Source organism: Cupressus sempervirens, chromosome 8 (assembly GCF_028749045.1).
Source record: "Cupressus sempervirens isolate cs-2001-9-10 chromosome 8, ASM2874904v1, whole genome shotgun sequence".
Taxonomy (NCBI): domain Eukaryota; kingdom Viridiplantae; phylum Streptophyta; class Pinopsida; order Cupressales; family Cupressaceae; genus Cupressus; species Cupressus sempervirens.
The window spans coordinates 428,208,655-428,228,869 of NC_143125.1; the positions used below are offsets into that span (position 1 = coordinate 428,208,655).

General features: G+C 36.2%; 2 protein-coding genes across 2 annotated transcripts in view; both read right to left on the bottom strand.

The window, feature by feature from the left end:
* Positions 1-412: 412 nt before the first annotated feature.
* The window catches only part of MKK3 (mitogen-activated protein kinase kinase 3), a 137,927-nt gene continuing 118,124 nt past the window's right edge, over positions 413-20,215 (bottom strand). The window contains exon 9 of the mRNA XM_089797986.1: positions 413-1,332. Coding sequence (XP_089654112.1) covers positions 978-1,332 — 355 coding nt within the window. The 3' untranslated portion in view covers positions 413-977. The remainder of the gene's footprint in view (positions 1,333-20,215) is intronic.
* On the bottom strand, positions 15,823-18,368 carry LOC149543060 (uncharacterized). The gene is made up of 5 exons (XM_089796242.1): positions 18,024-18,368; positions 17,756-17,908; positions 17,214-17,614; positions 16,666-17,071; positions 15,823-16,531 (listed from the first exon to the last, which is right to left on the bottom strand). Exons 1-4 carry the CDS (start codon positions 18,235-18,237, stop codon positions 16,898-16,900), a joined length of 942 nt encoding a protein of 313 aa, XP_089652368.1. The 5' UTR covers positions 18,238-18,368; the 3' UTR covers positions 15,823-16,531; positions 16,666-16,897.

Sequence of the window (20,215 nt, forward strand, 5' to 3'; positions counted from 1 at the left end):
TTCTATATAAAAATTGCATTCCATGTTTCTATATTTGCGTAACGTATACTAACAAAATGAAGAATGGCAGGAACATACTGTCACACTTCACCATCCGGCTTGACAATGAGAATGGATCTGCCCCAAACACAAAATCAAGTGTGAAAGCAGCTGCGTTGGTTTCTCACAATTTTCTAATTTAATACATCCACCGCAACTAGAGACTAGTCGTACTTTCATGCAATCAAAACATGAAATATTAGTCAATTTGAATTTAAAATCCTTAAACCAACGAAGAAAGATATTCAATCATTACCTTGACAAAAGAAATTTGAATGATCATTTTATTCTTCCAATATTAGTCAATCAAACGATGCACAATATTTGTACCTTGTGAGAAGGATCAATAATATGTAGAAATATAAAAGCGAGATTTAGAAATTAAAAAGGCTTCTCATAAATTACATAAACATTTTTACAATTTAGAGCAGAACATGAAAACTAAGCATAGAAAGATAGCACTTACTAGTAAAAATCCCAGGGATGCTTAATTTACACCTCATCATAGAAGATCGACAGATTTTGGACCAACAAGAAAAATATATAACTAGAATAAAATCCATTTTGATATTTTTAACTAAGGGATATTTTAGGTTCTCTTATCAGCCACATATTAAGTTCCAATCTGAACTGTGATCTCCTGGTCTATTTCATGTTGTTACTTTCTCTACTTTCTTGTGATTCCATGAATACTCCCCGAATTATATCCTATTTATCAGGTTGGTGGATGTTGCCTTTGTCAATTTTTGGCCTGTTGCTTGCTGGCTCTAAAATATGTGATACAATCAAAGATCTCAACCAGTGATTTGAGGAACCATAGAGATCAGTTTCTATATTTCTTTACACAAGTTTCAGATTTCACAATTACCCACATGAGTTCTGTACACTATGCAAATGCAGACAAAGAATTGGGAGCATAAATGCATTTGCTTGAATTTTCACTGTTGGATGTGTAGTTCCTGCTTCAATATGTAATAACAACCAATCATCTCTCCTGGTTCCATGATGAATTGTTCATTAAATGTTCCCATTCTTTGTGATGCCAAGGCTGATGAAGAATATTGCGAAAGACCCTCAACTTGCACACCATCCCCAGTAGGTATAAATTGGCTTCCAAGAACAAATGACCCAGATACACGTATTACAATACCATGCTGGCCATATGCACAACACTGAAGGTTTTCAACTATGTGAACAAGCCTTTCTTCTGCGCAATCTCCTGCGAGCATGCTGTGTATTGTTGATAGACTTGTAAAAATATCATTAGCTCCAACTGCTACCTGGTTAGCAAAGCTGTGTCCAAAACAGGAGTATTAGAATATCCTGGACTAAAAATAACTTTTAGGCACTCTTCCTTTGACTGGTGAAAGAAACAAAATTGTTTGAATAAATGCATAGAAGAGCCGTCCTATGTTAGATCATGAGAATAATCAAATAATATGGCAGGAGGAGATGAAAAACATCTGCAATAGCTTTGCCAAATTTCTTACGATAATCCTCTTTTCGGATTGCAGTATGTGGGAGTACAAAAATGACAGAGAAATCCCATCCAACAGAAGGAAAAAATTAAATGGATAAAATATTGCTTTTTAAGTCCAGCACAAGTCTAGATGCACTGAGTGTCGTAATCTCTTGACTGAAAATATGAAATCAAGAATAAAATGTAGTTTAGCAAACATAAACAGATAACCTTTTTAATTTGTTCCTCATTACAACCTTATGATGCACACCCTTCTTGAATGGCCTTCAGGCCTCTAGCTTATAGAAGGAATAAGTTACAACATGTGCATCTAGATGTCATCAAGATGAAAAATTATGAAACGTGATAACAGTTACCCACTGGCAACAATTTTAGCTGTTATTCCCTGACACTTTACGGCATTCTACAAAACTAACTTGCACATTCAGTGCATGCATATGAACTTTTATAAGTTAAAGAAGAGTGTAAGACAAAAAAATAAATAGTCCTTAAGCAAACTGACGCTTCCAAAAAACTTATATAAAACATGTCAGGGAATACAAGATACTGAGGGTCGCAGAGGTAGACATTACAAACTGTGGATTCTAATCACTCAAGAGGTGCACTGATCTACCTGACACTTGAATGTATGCAATGGCTGTATGAGTTTGGCATACCTTTTATTAGACATTGCCCAAGAGGAACAAGGAGATTTAAATCCCAAAAAAAAAAAACAGACAATATGAAGTTATTTTATATTCAAAACCACATTGGAGAGAAAAAGGGACCATATAAAATGAATCTTAACGGCATATGCACACACCTGCATGCATGCACATGCACAAAAATGTATAGGCGCACACACCCTCACACATGCATGCAGATAAACAAAGCTCTTCACACATACATCCCATACACACGTGCACCCCACCCTTGCATGCGTGCGCACATATTCATTTCAAATCCAACCTTTGGAACAGAGAGTTATTCATATGCGTTAAAGTTTTAAACTATGTGATGGATTTCAACTGCTAATATGCCACCCATCATATATGTTGAACTACTGGTATAGGTCTGTTGAAATCAGATTCCTGACATAAATACATTGGAGGTTGTGAGGCTATTTCAAGCTTTCATAATTGCCAAACATATCAAATGCTCGAGGAATTCTCCCTAAGCAGCTCCAAATGCATTTATCTTTATTAAATAAGGTTAAGATGCAATTCATTGTTAGCATATACAAGATTGTCTGTGGACTGTACTCTCCATTTCCTATGTGTACTTTTGACCTTTAGACCTTAAGGCCTAACGATAGCCAATCCACAATATTTTGAATTTTCAAAATCAGTCATTCCATGATTATGTTAACCATGACCAAAGTTCTCCTTGAGCCAAAACGATTATAATGCTAATTTCTGCTAAATGGAATTTCTATAGAGGCTAGGAGCTACAATATGATTAAAACATCCTTAGAAAGATTGCTTATTTAGGCTCTACTGTACAAATAGCAAGCACGAATTGGTTTTCTAATGAACAGAAAAATTTAGAATATCACTTCAACCCATAGCATAGCTAGGATTTAATAGTAGAAATGTTTTATCGGTTGGCTACTCACGGTGTAGGAGTTTGTTTTTATAATATAAACCAGGATGTGAACACTTTGCATCTCATAGGCTGGAGGATGGCTTTCATAATCTATGGCAGTAAGCTACTAAAATCAGTAAGCATGATAAATTTAATTGTGCAGTAGAACACTTTTTTCGGAGAGGAGTTTTCAATGAAATGCGACCATATTGATAAAAGGAATAATGACGGTGAAAAAGTGAATAGCGCACTTTGTGATTAGGGTAATCAAGCAAGCAGTGATAATATTTTCATGTTGCTAGAATCAAAATCAGGTGTTTGATCCAGGGAGAAACTAATGTTCAGTTTTTGGGGTTTGGGGCCCCCAAACTTTTAACATGATCTACAGAGGAGAGGTGATTGGTACATGGTCTGCTTATACCAGAGAAACTGAATTCTTGCTATGCCTGCAGGGGCAGACATCCCCAGACAGAGCCACTGTTGGAACCCTAAATTCAGAGTTCCATTTAATAAGGAAACCCTAAAAAATAACCTTCTGAATCCCATGCTCAACAAGTGAATTCAGTAGTCAATAGTCCTTATCTCTCATAAAAATGTAACTCTGTTGACATTCAGGTCCCCAAAGTCAGATTTTGATACATCTATCAAGTGGCAAGTCTCAATGAGTTTACAGATAATATATCATAACTTTTTCAAATAGCCATTTTGAAACTAAATATTTCAAAACATATGGTCTCTCTTGCCAATCCCAATGTTCCTTCAATTGTTTATATGACAATTTGGAATTTCTCACTTCATAGTTTTTTGCAACCCAATACATCTATGATTTATTCAGAAATGTCTCTTACACATTACGAAATCAATCAAAGTGGCCTTCTATTATATTAAAATTTCTTATCCTGTCAACTCCCACACCAAATCAATTGTTTTCTGCAATTCTCTATGCTACAGTGAGCTCCTATGCAGGTTTTCAGAGCCCCATTACATCATTTAAAAAAACTTACAAGGTCCAAACCAAAGACAATTTATGCAAGTTTGGCATTTGTCTGATATCAATGGGCCTATTTTGAAAATTAAAATTTCACGATCAGGTGATTTTAAAATCAAACCAATTGATCATAGCCTTCAGTATGTCTATTTACTTAGGTGGAAAATTGCAAAGCTTCAACAATCAGATTGATATGTTTTCAGGGACAGAAGTAAAAGCAGTTTACTAAAGTTTAGCAATTAAAATTTTTAGAGAGCATTGGAAAGCTATCTTCGACAAATAATGGCCTACAATCAAGGATAACTTTCTCAGAGCTATTCATTGCAGTATGATCTTTGGTCAGATGTTTAAGCCTACCAATCTTTGTGATCTCAGGATGACCGTTGATCAAATTCCAAGAATGAGAACAGGATGTGAGTTAAAGAAAGAAATATTTTTATGAAATACATGCATGGCAAAGTGATTTAATAATTTAGAACAAAATTCAAATATTACTTTAATAAAATGTCTTCAAATTATGAAATGCATTTTAAAATGGTGGGGTCCCATCTTTTCTTACACAGCAATTAGGATATCAATGGGAGAGTCAAGAAGATAAACGAAAAAGGAGCAGAAAAATATTTGTTTAAAATGAATGATATGATATGATATGATAGATTTTAATGACATCCACGAGACTAAAGTAGTCTATGGGACCCATGCAATCACCCTCCCGAGTTAGGAGTGAAACTAGTCAGTTGCAAAGTTTTGGTTAACTTGTCTCTCCTTCTCTGAAGTTTGATAATCAAACCCGCTGTTCTCTTCACTTGATCTTCCTCGAATAAATAGTTGAAGTCTTTGTTTTGCAGTATTTTTGTATAACCAGATCTGATGTCGTTGTAAGCTAGACACTCCTTGACAAAGTGCTGCTCTGTCTCAACAGTTCCCATATTACAGAATAAACATGTTTTGTCTACCCATTCTTCCTTTGGAACTTGCCATCTACCAGTTTCACGTCGCAGCTGATGTGAACTAGTTCTAAGTTGTGCCATCAACATTTTTGCTTTCCAGTTAATAGGTGCTCTTATATAGGCCTTTTCATCATGACTAGAAGTGGGATTAAATTCTTTAATGTAATAAAAAAAATTCTGTCCTATGTGTCTTGTCCACAGAATATTGCGGAATTTTTCATTGACAAACTTCTTTATTTCTTTAATGTTATCCGGGCAAGTTTGGATGTTGATATCCCATTTTCGCATCCATTTGTCATTTTGCTTCATACATGTGATTTTCCGCCTCACAAGTTTTTCCTCTATGACCAACTTGGGCCAACGATGTGTTTCCAGACCTTGGGTTTTCTTTAAATAGCTTAGCATCTAGACTAATGCGATGGCTTCTAATGGAAAGGAACCCACCTCCGCCAAAAGGATCTCATACGGAACTGTGGTCTTGACTTTAAGATTGCATGTGATGAAGTGTTTTTGAATTCTTTCTACTTGTCGCCATTTCTGTTCGGACATACTACCGCCCCACACTTCACATCCGTATAGAATAACCGAAGTGACTAGCAAACCAAAAAGAGTTTTCATGGTCGTCCAATCCCATAATTCTGCATTCCTACACTTGTTTTGTAAAGAGTATAACGCCTTCCATCCCCCTTGTATCCTTTTTGATCTGCAAGTATCCCAATTGAGTTTGTTATGAAAATCAATGCCCAAGTATTTGTACTCTTTCACAATCTCAAGGGGGCTATTTTCAAATAGAAACTCATCTTGTATGCCCCTATTCTTCTTCAGCAAGAAGATCATAATTTTGGTTTTGCTAGTTTTAACTTGTATTCCTTCTTCATGACAAAAAATTTCTAGTGCTTTCAAGTGTTCTTTCAAACCTTTAGCTGTCTTAGCAAGAATTATGAGATCTACATATAAGAGCAATCTTATCACGAAGTGGGCCAGCTGCACCCCCTCACCATTGATCTTGTTTATCCACTCTTCTAACTTGTCAATATAGAGCCCGAATAATGTTGGAGATAGCGGACATCCTTGCTTAACCCCGATGTTGCTGTCAAAATCTTCTAATAGCCCTTCTGTCATTCTGATTTTAGCTTTGACCTGCTCATATAATCTGTAAACCGCTGATCTAAGTTCTTTAGGAACTTCCAACTCTTCCATTCTATCCCATAATTTATTATGTGGCACTGTGTTGAATGCTTTTTTTAAGTCCACAAAACAACAAAAAGCCTCGTTCCCCGAAGTGTCCCAAACTTTCTCTATCAAGTGTCTCAGAGTGATGCTGTAATCTATAGTAGAGTGTTTCGGTCTAAAGCCTGCTTGCCCTTTTGCACATTTGCCTTCTGTTTCAGCCCAATTGCTGATTTTTTTGTTCTACCAAGCTGCAAAATAACTTGCCGAATAGTGGATTGATCATGATGGTTCGGTAATTAGAAGGATTGTTTATATCTCCACTTTTGTGGAGTGGGATCACCACACTTGTCCATTTTACAGGGAAACCTTCTCTATTGACACTATTGAAAATCTTAGTGATATGTGGTGTGAGGGTTTCAACACCCCATTTTAGGTATTCAGCTTGTAGCCCATCTATATCTTGTGCTTTACCAGCAGCTAACCTCCTTATGCCTTGAATAATATCCTTTTCGCTGAATAACTTCCCTGTAGTCTCTGTTTCCATGGTTCTACGTTCTCCTAGATCACACTCGTAGAGTCTTGGCATATTCCAGCCACTTGGTTCCTGTTATGTTGTTCTATATCTGAGCTTTTCTCTGCTGAAGCTCTTTCCAAAACTTTTTGGGGCTGTTTTTACCAAGATTAATCAACTCGATTCTTCTCTTGTTCACATACTCTTCTTTCTTCTTTTTAATCATCTGATCATACTCCTTTCTACTTTCTCTGTTCATGTTCTTTTTCCAATTCTTTTTTGCCATTTCGCACTCTTCATCAAACCACGGATTGGCCGGAAAAGTGTTCTTGGCTTCTCTTGTGGCCCTAGATCTTTTACACTCCTCCAATGCTTTAATGATAGTAAGAACAAGGTTATCCTTGTCCATGAAATGTTGTTTATCAGACTTGGGATGGTTTCCCGGAACCCTAGACAACCGCAAAAGAGAGTCTTGGAAAGTATCATGTTTTTCTTGTGTTATTAAAACTTTGCCGATCGGAATCATCTTCCTCTTCTGTAAAGGTTTTGGGACAATATGTTGATCTTTAAAGTGAGTGGCCACCCTTATCAAGATGGGGTTATGATCAGATTTTAGCTCCATGGGGCAATCCTCTATCTCAAAGTTTATTATCTTTGCGACATAGTCTTGCGAACATATTACATAATCAACAACACTTCGTCCATTGTATCTTTTGCATGTGATTCCACCTGATTTAGGCCACTTTTCCATACCATTGCATATGACCATGTTATATAGGCAGCATAAGCCTAATAATTCAGCACCAAAATGATTTATCTTTCCCATGCTATCCTGTTTAGATCTTTCCCATTTTTTGTGTCCCTTCTTCTTCAAGCCAAACTGGGTCTCTGCTTTCATTGTAACTCTCCTTAAGATTGAGAGTTTGGTTGTTTGTTGTTCTAGCATTGAAATCCCTTATTATCATTATTTCCCCTAAAGAGCTAAAGGCTGCTATGTATTTTTTGAGTGCAGCGAATGGGTCTTCTCGATCCAGTCTATTTTTTTTATACATTTTTGAGCCTTTTGGGGCGAAGTAACAGACTGCCACCCTTGTAGAAATCCGATTCTCTGTTATTTTTATCCAAATATACTGATTGTTTACATCTTCTTTCTCTAAGTTTACAAATCTGCTCCAAATTTCTTTTATTAAAACGGTGATGCCTCCATGCCCCTTACCATTATCTATCTTCTCATTCCACAGTGATACCTTCTTATACCCTTCAAAATCTGGAACCCTACATCCATCATGTTCATGAGTCTCGGTAAGCATAATGATGTCATTATCTTTAGCTATCGGCCCTAACCCAGGTCCTCTTCTCCAAGGATAACCTCTACAGTTCCAGCTAACTATAGTTAAATGTTCCTGGGTGGGCCCGAGTTCCTATTTATTGCGTGTGATTTTGTTGCTGATTTGGGCTTTGCCATTTTGTAGCCACGCCCACTTGCCATTTTCTCTTGCTATTTTCACTTTTTCCCATTCCTTCCTCTCTTCTTGTTGAGTTACGGTGAGATCATCATCAAGATATATGTGTGTGCCTCTAAGAAACTTCCTCTTGCTGAAAATGTTGTTTTATCCCTGTATTCCTCATTGTCACTCTAACATGTCTGTCTTTGCCTCCTCTAATCCATTTTCGGATTCTTTGTGCTTGTATGGTTGTTCCATGCCAGTCTAATTGGTCTTTAAAGAAGTCTTTAACTAAATCCGTTGTTTTCTCCTGTTCTCCATAGTCTCGTAGCCCTTTGATGACGATATTTGCTGCTTTCTCATTTCCTTCATTTTCCTCTCTAATCTGTCTCCGAACTTGTTTTTCTATGTTGTCAATAGGAGTGTTTGCTGGCCCCTTTACTATGTTAGCCCATGCTCTAACTTTTTCGATTTGTTCTTTGAGTTGGTTCTCTTTTATTTCCATATTGGCCATGGCATCTTGTATATTTTTCATTTGCGGGTTTTTGTCTTCTTCCGTAGCCTCTCCTTCTCCCATAGTACTTGTCCTTTTTTCCCCTACGTCTTTCTTTAACAATATTAATTCATACTCTCCTTTTTCCATATTAAATTGCAGTTTTTGAATTTGTTCTCTAAGTGACTTGACCTCCGTTGCCAGCTTCCAGTTATCCTCAGTAACTCTTTTCATTGTGATACTTTCTATTTGGCTCCTCTCTTTAAGTGCCCACACCCTTTCCTTCATAGCTACCAAATCGTTCACAAAGATATCTGGATACCACGTCATAGGTGTCCTTGTGGGGTTGTAATTATTTGGCAGCCCATCTTCCACTGTGTCTATCACCTGAGAATTATCTGTCTTCCCTTTGCCGTTAATATCTCTAATATTATCAAACCGCTTAATTGTTTCAGAGATTTCAGTCGGCCTCAGACCTTGTTCCCCCTCCCTTGCGCTGTCTAGGGTTTGTGGAATCGGTTTCGGAAGTAAAGCTGCTAACTTCCCTCTTTTTGCATTTTTAAACTTTTGTATCTTTCTCTGCCTAATTATTCTTTTATATTGTTTGGCATTCACATAGATGTAGTTTCCTCCTGTGGGTGGTCCGCTGGCTTGTGAGAAGCTCAGAGTGTTTGTGGGTAAATTACCATTTGTCCCTCCAAGATTGAATGAACTCGTGTGTCCGGATGAGGGTCCTGGAAGAATGAGGAAGCTCCCTTGATTCCACTTGATGATGCTGCTATGCATTAAACTATCCCCGTATGTCAGGACCAAGCCACTATTACCAGAGATGTCATTGTGTTTCGTAGCTTCTCCCAGACTTGTTTGTTGTTCTGTTGTTACAGGTGCCCTGACTATTTGATTCTTTGCCACCCTGTTACTGTCAGATCCTATGTTTTGCAAAGTGGACCCATCTAGTTCTGACTGTTCCTCTCTTATCTTTGGTTGATCAATCAATGATACTTATACAAGTATCTTCTCTACAGATGTTTCTTTGATTACTCTGTTTGTTCCTTCCATGAGGACCATATTGTTCTCACTGGTGCCTTGTTATAGATTCTTTGTGGTGTTTTACCATTGTAAATTTACCAATGCCAGGAGAAGTAACAAAGGAAGCCTGAACAGGTGCAGAATTAGATGTAAGAAAAAGGGAAAGGGCGTACCTGGGATCTGCCTATCTACCTATTGGAGGCACATAATGTTGTCTTAAATGGAGCTCGCTGAAAGAGAGGAACACCATAGCAGACAAAATCATCATCTAGAAGCCCACAAATATGGACCCACTAGCAATAACAAAGGCTTTAGCATTGGATGACTGGTCCCACCAGTTGCCAAGACTGCCGACCAAACCCCTAAATCCGCCCCTGCATTGATCAACTGATAGAGACCGCGTCCTTATTTCCTTTCCTCCCTCCTTATTTCCTATCCTGATCTCGTGCCTTGTAGGTGTCTGCTGATTGCAGATCGATATGTGTAGCCCCTTTGTTTATATTTTGCGATGTAATATGATAAAAACGGCAGACTCTGCATTCAGACCACTAAATCGACCACTGCATTCAGACCACTTGGCGATATATATTGCTGGTAATATATTGCTGGGCCCATGACGAGACAATAGTTATCGTGTATGCAAGAAAATATTTTTCATCGAAGTTGAGGCTTATGCGACCAAATATTTTATTGTAAATATCAAAGTTGTGGGCCGCTCCCTCTTATCATTTCAGAAGGGAGTGAGATGTCGATGAAACAATTGACATCTATGGACATGTAAATTTTTTATGGAAAATGAAGTTAGCCTAATATACTTATACTTTGCCTCAGGTGTTAGGGTTTTTGTGTTACTTTATTCGGATTTCGTTTGCAGTTATGAATTGAGAAATGTGATTCATAACATAATGAGGAAGTGCGAGTTGGTATTGGTCATAACAAGTATCAAATGCAGATCCCATTGGCCCCTATAAGATTGATCCCATTGTTCTTACGATAATAGTTGAAGAAAAGCCAGCTGTTACAAATACAACTGTTTTGGGTAAAATGTGCAAAGGGTAGGCCATTTCATGATGCCAAGTAAAGCACGCAATGAATTTGTTACAACAGATTAATAATTGTTAGATAAACATTTAAAATACAGAAGCTCAGATAAGGCAGATGAACTGTTTTATTTCCTCAGTCATATACGGTACAGTCATTACACGATCTGCCCAGACAGGCGTATGAAATGCAGAGGTATGGGTACGATATATAAACTGTTTTGTGGCCTCATGCCATGATGTGGAATATATGAAATAATTTGTTAAAAAGATTTCAAAAATCAACACACACAGTAATCAGTGAAGCCTAGGTTTATAACTGTTTATTATCAAGGATTGAATTTTTAGCCAATGTCTTGTTTAAAGATGGAAAAAGATGAAGCTGCACAATATTTACAAATAGCTGCAAAGTATGATTATTCATTAAACAATCATTTGCACGATGTGGAAAAACTAAGAAAATTGAACAAGAATATACGATTCTTCACCATACCCCACCAATTTCTCTTATCGTAAACCTATCATATTTGAGGACTGTGAATTACGTACTGTCCATGACCATCTTTGTATATCCGTAATGAATGGAAAAACATTGAACACGTTTTAGCAAATATTATTATTGAAAATGATTTATTTTTTCAAACGAGTGTACAATCTCATGATTATAGAGAAAGGAACATTATAAGTACATAAAAGATTTTATCAAATGCAACCTACAGACACAGAACCAAACCAGCATCTTCCGTGCCTATAACAAAATGGGAGCTTTTCAAACAGCGAAGGGGCATCCATTAAAGTACCAAGGGTTTGGGATTTTTATCGGATATTATAGATGCTTTTGAAGAGCATTCAAGCAAAATGTGGAATCAACATATTAAAATGTTTTCATAGGCCGCTTTCAAGCAGCTATCATTTCATAAATGTAATAATAGCAATGCTGCGCGAAATTGTTTGATGAGATACAGAAATGCTACTGAAACTGGCAGGTATATAATTAAAATCCACAACTGTAGCCAGAATTACCTCTCTCTGCTCACGCCAACACAGAAGCTTTGGAATTAGATATGGACAATCATTAAAAGGTTTGCGTCAAATATCACAGTTATAAAAAAGATTTATCATCGGATGCATTCATTGAGCAAGCACAGATTGGTCTTGGCAAAGTTTATATCCATCGATGTAACTAATCGTACACACAAAAAGAGGTCTCATGAAACAAGAGCTCTCTGAGAGCTGGAGTCCCTGCCTTTTGGGATCATAGTAGGTGTTGTAGTTGTCATCTTGCAATATATATGTGTGAGACAGAATGCATTGTAGTTTGTCATTGTAGTAAATGGATTACTTTTGGATACGAGTTTGTATTATTTTCTATGTTTACGTTTGTGAATGGATTAGTTTTGTATACGACTTTGTATTATTTTCTATGTTTAGGTGGAGAACATGCTTGGTATTAACGTGCAACAACATGAGTTATGGATTGTTTTGTGTAAAACAATTGATTGCAATGATGCAGGTCATGTTTTCTCTACTGATGTTCAAGTAGTCCAAGTTCAAATCAGTTTCCTACAACTGTGTATTACTATGAGTTGGTATAGGGAAAACATGAATCCTATTGTGCAAATCACAAAAATAGTTGTTGAAAGTGTTACATTGATATAATAAATGTCCAATTTATAAATTTTAAGTAAAATAAAAAAATTAAATGATACAAAATATAAGTTAATATACAAATACAAATTAAAAAATCAAATCTAAATTCTGAAAGTAAAGTTATATACTCAATATTATAAACTCATTTTTAAATTAATTTTCATAATCATATGAAAGATTTATTTGTATGCATTTAAAAAGTAAATTAAGTTATATAAAGTACGAATGGAAAAGATGTTAATCTCTAATTATTAAAAAATCTTTAAAAAAACATTATGACATGATTAATTTTATAATACATTTTACATTAGTTTCCATAATTAACTAAATGTAAAAGCATATACTTGAAGATTCAGTGTGCCTGTAGGGGATCATGATTCAGCGTGTCCGTAGGGGATCATGAGCTGTAAAGAAAAAATAAATACGTATGTTTTAAAATGTAAGATGCAAGTACAACCATTCTTACTTTCGAAGTGAAAAGCTTCCATCATAATTGTAGCAGCTTATCAAGATTTATGACACGTCTGGAAAGTTAGACTATATTCTGACAAGAACATTAATTATGTTCTTATCCTTTAGATATATTTTCACATTTTTCAATTCCAAAAAAAAAGCTGAATGCCCAGGAAAATAGCTTTTGACCAATTACAAAAAAGGATTTTAGTTCTGATAAATAAATTTAAAAATATTCAGTCTGTAAACTTTAGGAATAAAATGCTTGTTTATTGAAAAAAAAAGAAATAGGAGGAAGCAGGGGGGGTCAAACAAAAACATTAGTCCCCTGCCTTACACATAAGGCAGGGACTAATAAGGAGTGATACCGAATACATTGTTATCGAGAAGACAAATGTTTCTTCGAAATTAAAGTCCGGGCTAAATAAATGAAACATCAAAACCCTAAATCATCGTGACCCCAACTATTGGGCAAAATGGATTTAACAGGAATATAAACTTTCAAGCATATTTCAGAGAGAAGAATAAGGTCATCCAAATACTATAATGTCTCCCTGACATACTAAGTGTAATTCCTAAGTTTTCAAAATAAAAATACAATTACATGGTTTGCAACTTCACAGCCGTCATAGAATTAGATAAAATTATTGAAAATTTGTGAAAGAAGCGGACTAAGGGCTTTGGGAAGAGTATATAGACATCCATTGAGACTTGTTGTCTTTGAAGATGTTAAAATGAGCATAAAGTGAATGAAGGAAATTTTTACATCAGTGAAGTACTTTTCCCAGAATAAAAAATTATAATAAGCTGCATATAAGGAGTAAAAGTCATTTCAGGGAGAATGATAAATGGGGATACCATTATCCAATAAAGGGATGAAATAATTCCAAATATATGATATGATAAAAGGAAGATTGAGATTAGCAAATAGAAATCAAGAATGAAGACATTATAAATATCGAAATGCAAATCAAATTACACATGAAACTATGAGTACAAGAAGGAAATTTATTTCTCCATAAAGAGTGCAGAACATTTTCACCAAAGGAACAAATACTTTTTACAATATGTATTTTCATATGGTGATCCAACAAAGTGGTATTTAATCACGATATGGTGATAATTATTTAGGCATGAACAATTATTCATGAATGATGTTTTACTAATGGAGGTAATGATCTGAAGTGCTCCCTTAAAATTATAAACGGGAAATAAGAACCGAGACTAAAAATAGATTAACATTGTAAGATACCATTATGAAGATATAATATATAATACAATCAATACTTTTCTCTGTGATTTGTGGTGTGGAATTATTTTTCTTTTAAGTCCAGTTCTTTATAGTTTCTAGTTCAAGGAATTGGATGCTGTTTTAAAATCTTTTATAAAAGATTTCTTGTGTAGGAGTGGTTTAGATATCAAGGATACTTTTGAATCATTTAGATATTTCACATCTTTATGACAGCGTGTTTGATTGGTCTCCTTTAAGTTGGGGTTAAATTCAAGCGGACAAGTTTTTGGTGACATAAGTGATACCATCTTGTGTTAAGATTTAAATAGTCAACAAACCTTTCAAGAGGTTTAATATTGTCCTATGAATTTATATGTGAAGATCTTCAGAGAAGCTGACTCTATACCCAAGGAAGAAGGCACTGGTCCTAAATCCCTTTATCGAAACAAAGAATGTAGGAGTCATAAAGTAGCAGACATAAGAGTAGAGGTAATAGTAGAAGAAAAATAAAAGAGTGTAGGATAATTGGAAGTTAAGATGAAGAAAGAATCAGCAGTTAGATAAGTCTATCATAGAAATATATACCATTCTAAGATATGGAAACAAGTAATTAGATAGCATATCCTGCTTGGAAGTAACAAGAGGTCCACCCACCTGGGCGTAACAGGACCTAAAGTGCAGGGGAAGTTTCATTACATTTGTTTAATCTCATTTGTTGCCCAAGTCAGTTGTAGAGTTCAATAATAGAAGTTGGCATAATCTTAGAACTTGATAGATTGTTGATTTGGAAACCAATAGGTTCATCAGAGGGCTTACATAAATATCATTTTTGCTGGGTAAACTGAAAAGGAAGGGTGTATTACGAAGTAATTGGTAAAAAATTTGCTTGTTATTAGCAGTGATCAATAGATCAATTTATACAAGAGACTAAACGATGTTTCCTAAAGAAACAATTGTAAAGAATAGAAACATTCTATTCTAAAAACAAAAAACTAAATATTAGAAACATTCTAATATTTACAAAAGATTATAATAGATAACCATTAGATACTAAACAGAGATAATAGAAACTATCTATTACCGTAATACCCTCCCTTAATGGTTAATCTATCCAGAGCACGAAGTTGTCAAAAAGTGTAAAAGGCAGATTCTGTCTGCTCAAGGTGCTCTGCATTGTTCACTGTGGGCTGCAAACCAGATTGCTTAGATAGGACAGCTAAGCACTTCCAACATTCAACCTTCATGTGCCCAAACTTGTGGCAATAGTTGCATTGAATGTTTTCCTTCTGGGAGCCTTCTGAATCTGGAGCAAAGGATGTTTGCTGAGAAGACTGTTGATGATAGTTTGGATAATGCTCCAAAACAAACTGCAAAAAGCCATGATTTTTCAAGTGAAAAATCAATCGAAACCCAACATGATTTTTGTGGTGAAAAATCAATCAAAACCAAAGAAACGTGAATCGGAATCGGATCGGAATCGGCAAGGCCGAATCGAATCGTGAATCGGCAATGAATCGGCAAATTTGAAAAAACCCTTTAAATTTAAAGATTTTAACAATTTAAAACTTATTTCATGCACCCTTTATTGAATATAACTTAAGCACACTATAACATCATCAAATAGAAGTTAAAACTTAACATACATAAACATGGAACATAAAATCCATCACATACGTAACTATGTTATCTAAAATGTAAATTGTAGGCTAGCTGAAGTAAATAGAAATCAAATGATTATAATGATTTAAATCATAGAATGTATGTAAGATGATCCATAAGACATCAAATCATAAATTTATGTAAGAATCTAAGATGAAGATCCATGAAAGTTTGAAACATATGTCTATCAATGATTCAGTATCAATATCTGTAAACAAAATATAAAAACAAGGCTCCAGCTCAAGCCTCAGGCTCATAGTCATCATCATCCTCAACATCATCCTCAAGCTCAGCTATAGCCTCAGCCTCAGCCTCAGCCTCTAAGTATCCAGTCTGCCTAGTAGCAAGGCGTCTAATGTAGGTCCTAGAGGACTGTCGAGCCATATCTCCCGCATATAAGATGGGCTCACGAATGTCGCTAGGGCCTGTGTCTGTGCGTGCACGTGTGCGTCTACCAATGCCTGAAGAACGTGCTCTAGCTGCCTCAGCCTCTATATCCACTTGGTCAATCCACGCACGGTCTTCCTCAGTGAAGACTGGATCTACAACCTCTGTGAGCCACTCTGATTCTGGATCAATCTTCTCCAGAATGATCGGAGAGGAGTCAGAGCCCAAAATCTGTCTAATCCTAAGACGGAGGTTGTAATGAACGAAGACAAGATCATTCAACCTCTGCACTGTCAACTTGTTTCTCCTCTTCGAGTGGATGTGCTCGAACATAGACCAACTGCGCTCACATCCAGAAGCGCTGCTTGGCTAACTCAGAATACGAATGGCAATTTTTTGAAGTTTTGGGGTTGTGGCCCCAAACATTTGCCACCATCTATCTGAAATAAGGGAAAATAAAAATAATTAGTCTCATTTACAAATTACAAATTACAAGTTAACTCTAAAATTACATAATCAATTTTAAGTTTAGAATCTAGATTCATGAACATTGAATATATTATTTAATTTTTACCTGGCTGTATTGTTTCCCGAGCATCTATGGCTACCCTGCTAGAGAAAAGTGGCCTTTCTTTATTATTGAACTTATCAAGCTCAATAATTGCAGCACTGCTATCCTCATCAGTACTCAACCTTTGGATCACTGTATATAATCCGGTGAGAACCTCCTCATCCGCCTTGAAGTCAGGACGGAAACGAAATGCCGAATTCAAAAAGTAAGCTGCTGCATGGATGGGTCTGTGGAGCTAATTCTGCCATCTCCTATCAATGATGTCCCAAATAGGGGCATACTTCTCCTGCACTCCTGCATACTGAGCTCTAATGGCCTCCTTGGCCCTATCCATGCCCTCATATATGTAGCCCATAGAGGGCTTCTCCCCATCAGCAGTTCGTAGGAGAGATACAAGGGGCTCAGTGGCCTACATATAAAGTAAAACAAAAATTTGAGTCAAAACTTAAACATAGAATAATTCAATAATATAACTTAAGGTAAAACTAAATCATTAAACAATTAGCATAGTAAACTGTAAAATATTAAATGTTAAATTGCAATAAAATTACCTTAAGGATTTCTCTAGCAGGTTTCCAAAAACCATCATCATCAAATATGCAATCCACCACATCTATCCCTGCAGTGGTCGTAGCATAGGAAGATGAAATCCACTCCCGCCCAACAAACATGCTCCTCAAATCATCCCTTGATGTCAACAAGGACTGCAAGGTGATGAAATTCGAGGCAAACCTCGTGATCCCTGGACGAGCTAACTCTTTGTCTCCTGTGTACTTCCTCATTGTGCTAAGGACAAATGAATGATTATAAATAAACTTGCATATGTTTTTTGCCCTTTCCACACATGACTTGACCCACTCAAGTTTGCCAATTTCCTCCAACATGAGGTCAAGGCAGTGTGCTGCACAAGGGGACCAAAATATGGTGGGGTGCCTCTCCATCAAAAGTTTGCCTACAACAATTTTAAGATAATTAGAAATTCAAATTTCAAACATGTTAGAACTTAGGAAACTTAGAAATTCTAAGTTAGAATTAGAAAAAGTTCAAAATTCAAATAAATTTATTTTCAAAAGTTAAAAAGTTAAAAGTTTACCTGCAGCAACATAACTTGCTGCATTATCCGTCACCACTTGCACCACATGTTGTTCCCCCACCTCTGCTATAACTTCCTCAATAACCTCACATAAGTATGTGGCGTTTTTTACATGAGCAGAAGCATCAATGGATTTGAGGAACATGGTATATCCTACAAGTAACAAAACAACGAATTATAATTACTATTAGCAATCAACAAATGAAAATTTGAAATAGTCAATCACGATTCAAAATTATGTATGTAGGAAAGTAGAATGATCAATCACCTCCACAGGATACAAGAAAATTGACGAGTGTTCTTCCCCTCCTATCTGTCCAACCATCAGTCATGATGGTGCAACCCTTTTCGATCCACTCCTTTCGGTTGTCCTCAAGCTCATGCCTCATATCCTCAACCATTTCCTCCAGGAGGTATCCACTCAACTCAGCCTCAGTTGGGGCTTTAAACCCCGGACCACAAATGGTAACTGCATCTATCATGTTCTGCCAATAAGGAGTCCTGTCACAAATAGATAATGATATTGATTAGAAATTTAGATGTCAAAAACTAAAATCATAAAACAAGTAGATATAATTAAAGTTTTACTTTTACTTTTAACTTTAACTTTGAAGATAACAAAGAAAAAAGAATCAATTACCTGGCTGCAATAAATGGAATGTTGCAAAAGTGCCAGAATTTGCAAATCTCTTTTCTGGCAGCATCATGAATCTCCTTGTTCAAACCCATGCCCTCAAGCGTGGGTTGGGAGCCAGGAGTAATGCGGGGCACAAAGTAACTATCCATTCTGCTTTTTCGCACTCTAGGCCGCAATAGGTTGGTGTTGGACTCTGTCTCGGTATGAGACCGACTACCACTAACACTCACATGAGCACTAGCACTAGGATGAAAAGAAGGCCTAGAAGAACCCTCTCCAACACAACCTACGGATGCGGAAGCTGATACAAATGCACTTGCAGATGTAGATGCGGTTGCGGATGTGGGAGCACGGGAGCCAATACCTCTTAACCCTTCAAGTTGCATTTTCTTAGTCAACTTGTCTTGTTCAATTTTTTCTAATGCCACTAAACAAGAGCGTTTTGCCTCAGCGGTTTGTTGAGTGCAAACTGTGACATCATGGCCAGGTATGCCAGCAATGTGGTATTTCAATCTATAGATACCTCCTGAATTTATTTTTTCTTTGCAAAATATACATATTGTTTGATATTTGGTTCTCCAGGAAACTCTTCATTATATTTCCAACATTCATCTTTTTTACCCATTGTGGAAATTGAAAAATGAAAGCAAAGGGCTGCTGCAATAAAAAAATTCATGTAAAAAATCAAAGTTTGCAACTAATAAACAAAAACTACAAAACAACAAACCCTAGTTTGCAATTTAGTAAAAATAAAAAACATTCAAGATTTGCAAATGAACACTAAAAAAATTTAACAAAAAATGCATACTACACTAACATGCAAAAAAAAAACCAACACTTACCTCTTGCAAATGAGTTGAGGAATGTTGATATTGACTCCTTAATGCTCCCAATGCAATTTATGGCCTCCCCAAATGGACTTCTGATCTCTTTGGTGCTCTTCCTTCTTGCCGGTTGGAAACCTATGGATTCTCTTTTCTCTTCTTCTCTCTCACTCTTCCTCTCTTCTACTCATACTAAGCAAATAGAAGGCTCTTTAGGGTTATAACAAAGAGGAAAGTCAACTTAGAAAGCAAATAAAACATGTGTTTTTTTTTTTAAATTGAACTTTCTATCCTTGCTACCGCGGCCGATTTCTAGAGATTCACGATGGCGATTTTGGCGATTTTTGCCATGAATCGCCGATTTTGGCGATTCAGGCGATTCACAAGAAAAAATCGCCGCCAGTGATTTCCGATTCCAAAAAAATCGGGAGCTATGAATCTTATCTCGATTTCAGCGATTTCGGCGATTTCATGGCGATTTTTGGAACTATGATCAAAACCCAACATTACAAAGCTACATTTTTTTAATAGGAAAAACGGTAAAACCAAATAGATAATTTATGAAGAAAAAAACTACAAACCCACAAAGGAATGCCATACAACTCGGCGAATTACAGAATCAGAAATTTGAGGGAAAATTTAGAAAGCTTTTTTGTAAGGAAAATATGAAAACCCATCAGAATTTTTTTTTGAGGAAAAAAATTATGAAAACCCACCAGAATTTTTAAAGGAGGCAAAACATGAGACTTTGCATGGTAAAGCAGCACATGCAAACAACATGCAAGTACATGCAACCCTCAAAAAGTAGAGACCCAGAAAATTTGACAATTGACCCAGAAGAGCTCAAAAAACCCAGAAAGAATATGTTGTTGGTTTCTAGATTTGCTGACTTGAAAATTAAGGAACGAAAATCAAGGCACCCAGAAAAATTTGACGACAACCCAGTTGAGTTCATAAAAAACCCAACAAGAATCTAGAATTAGACGAAAAATTCAACCT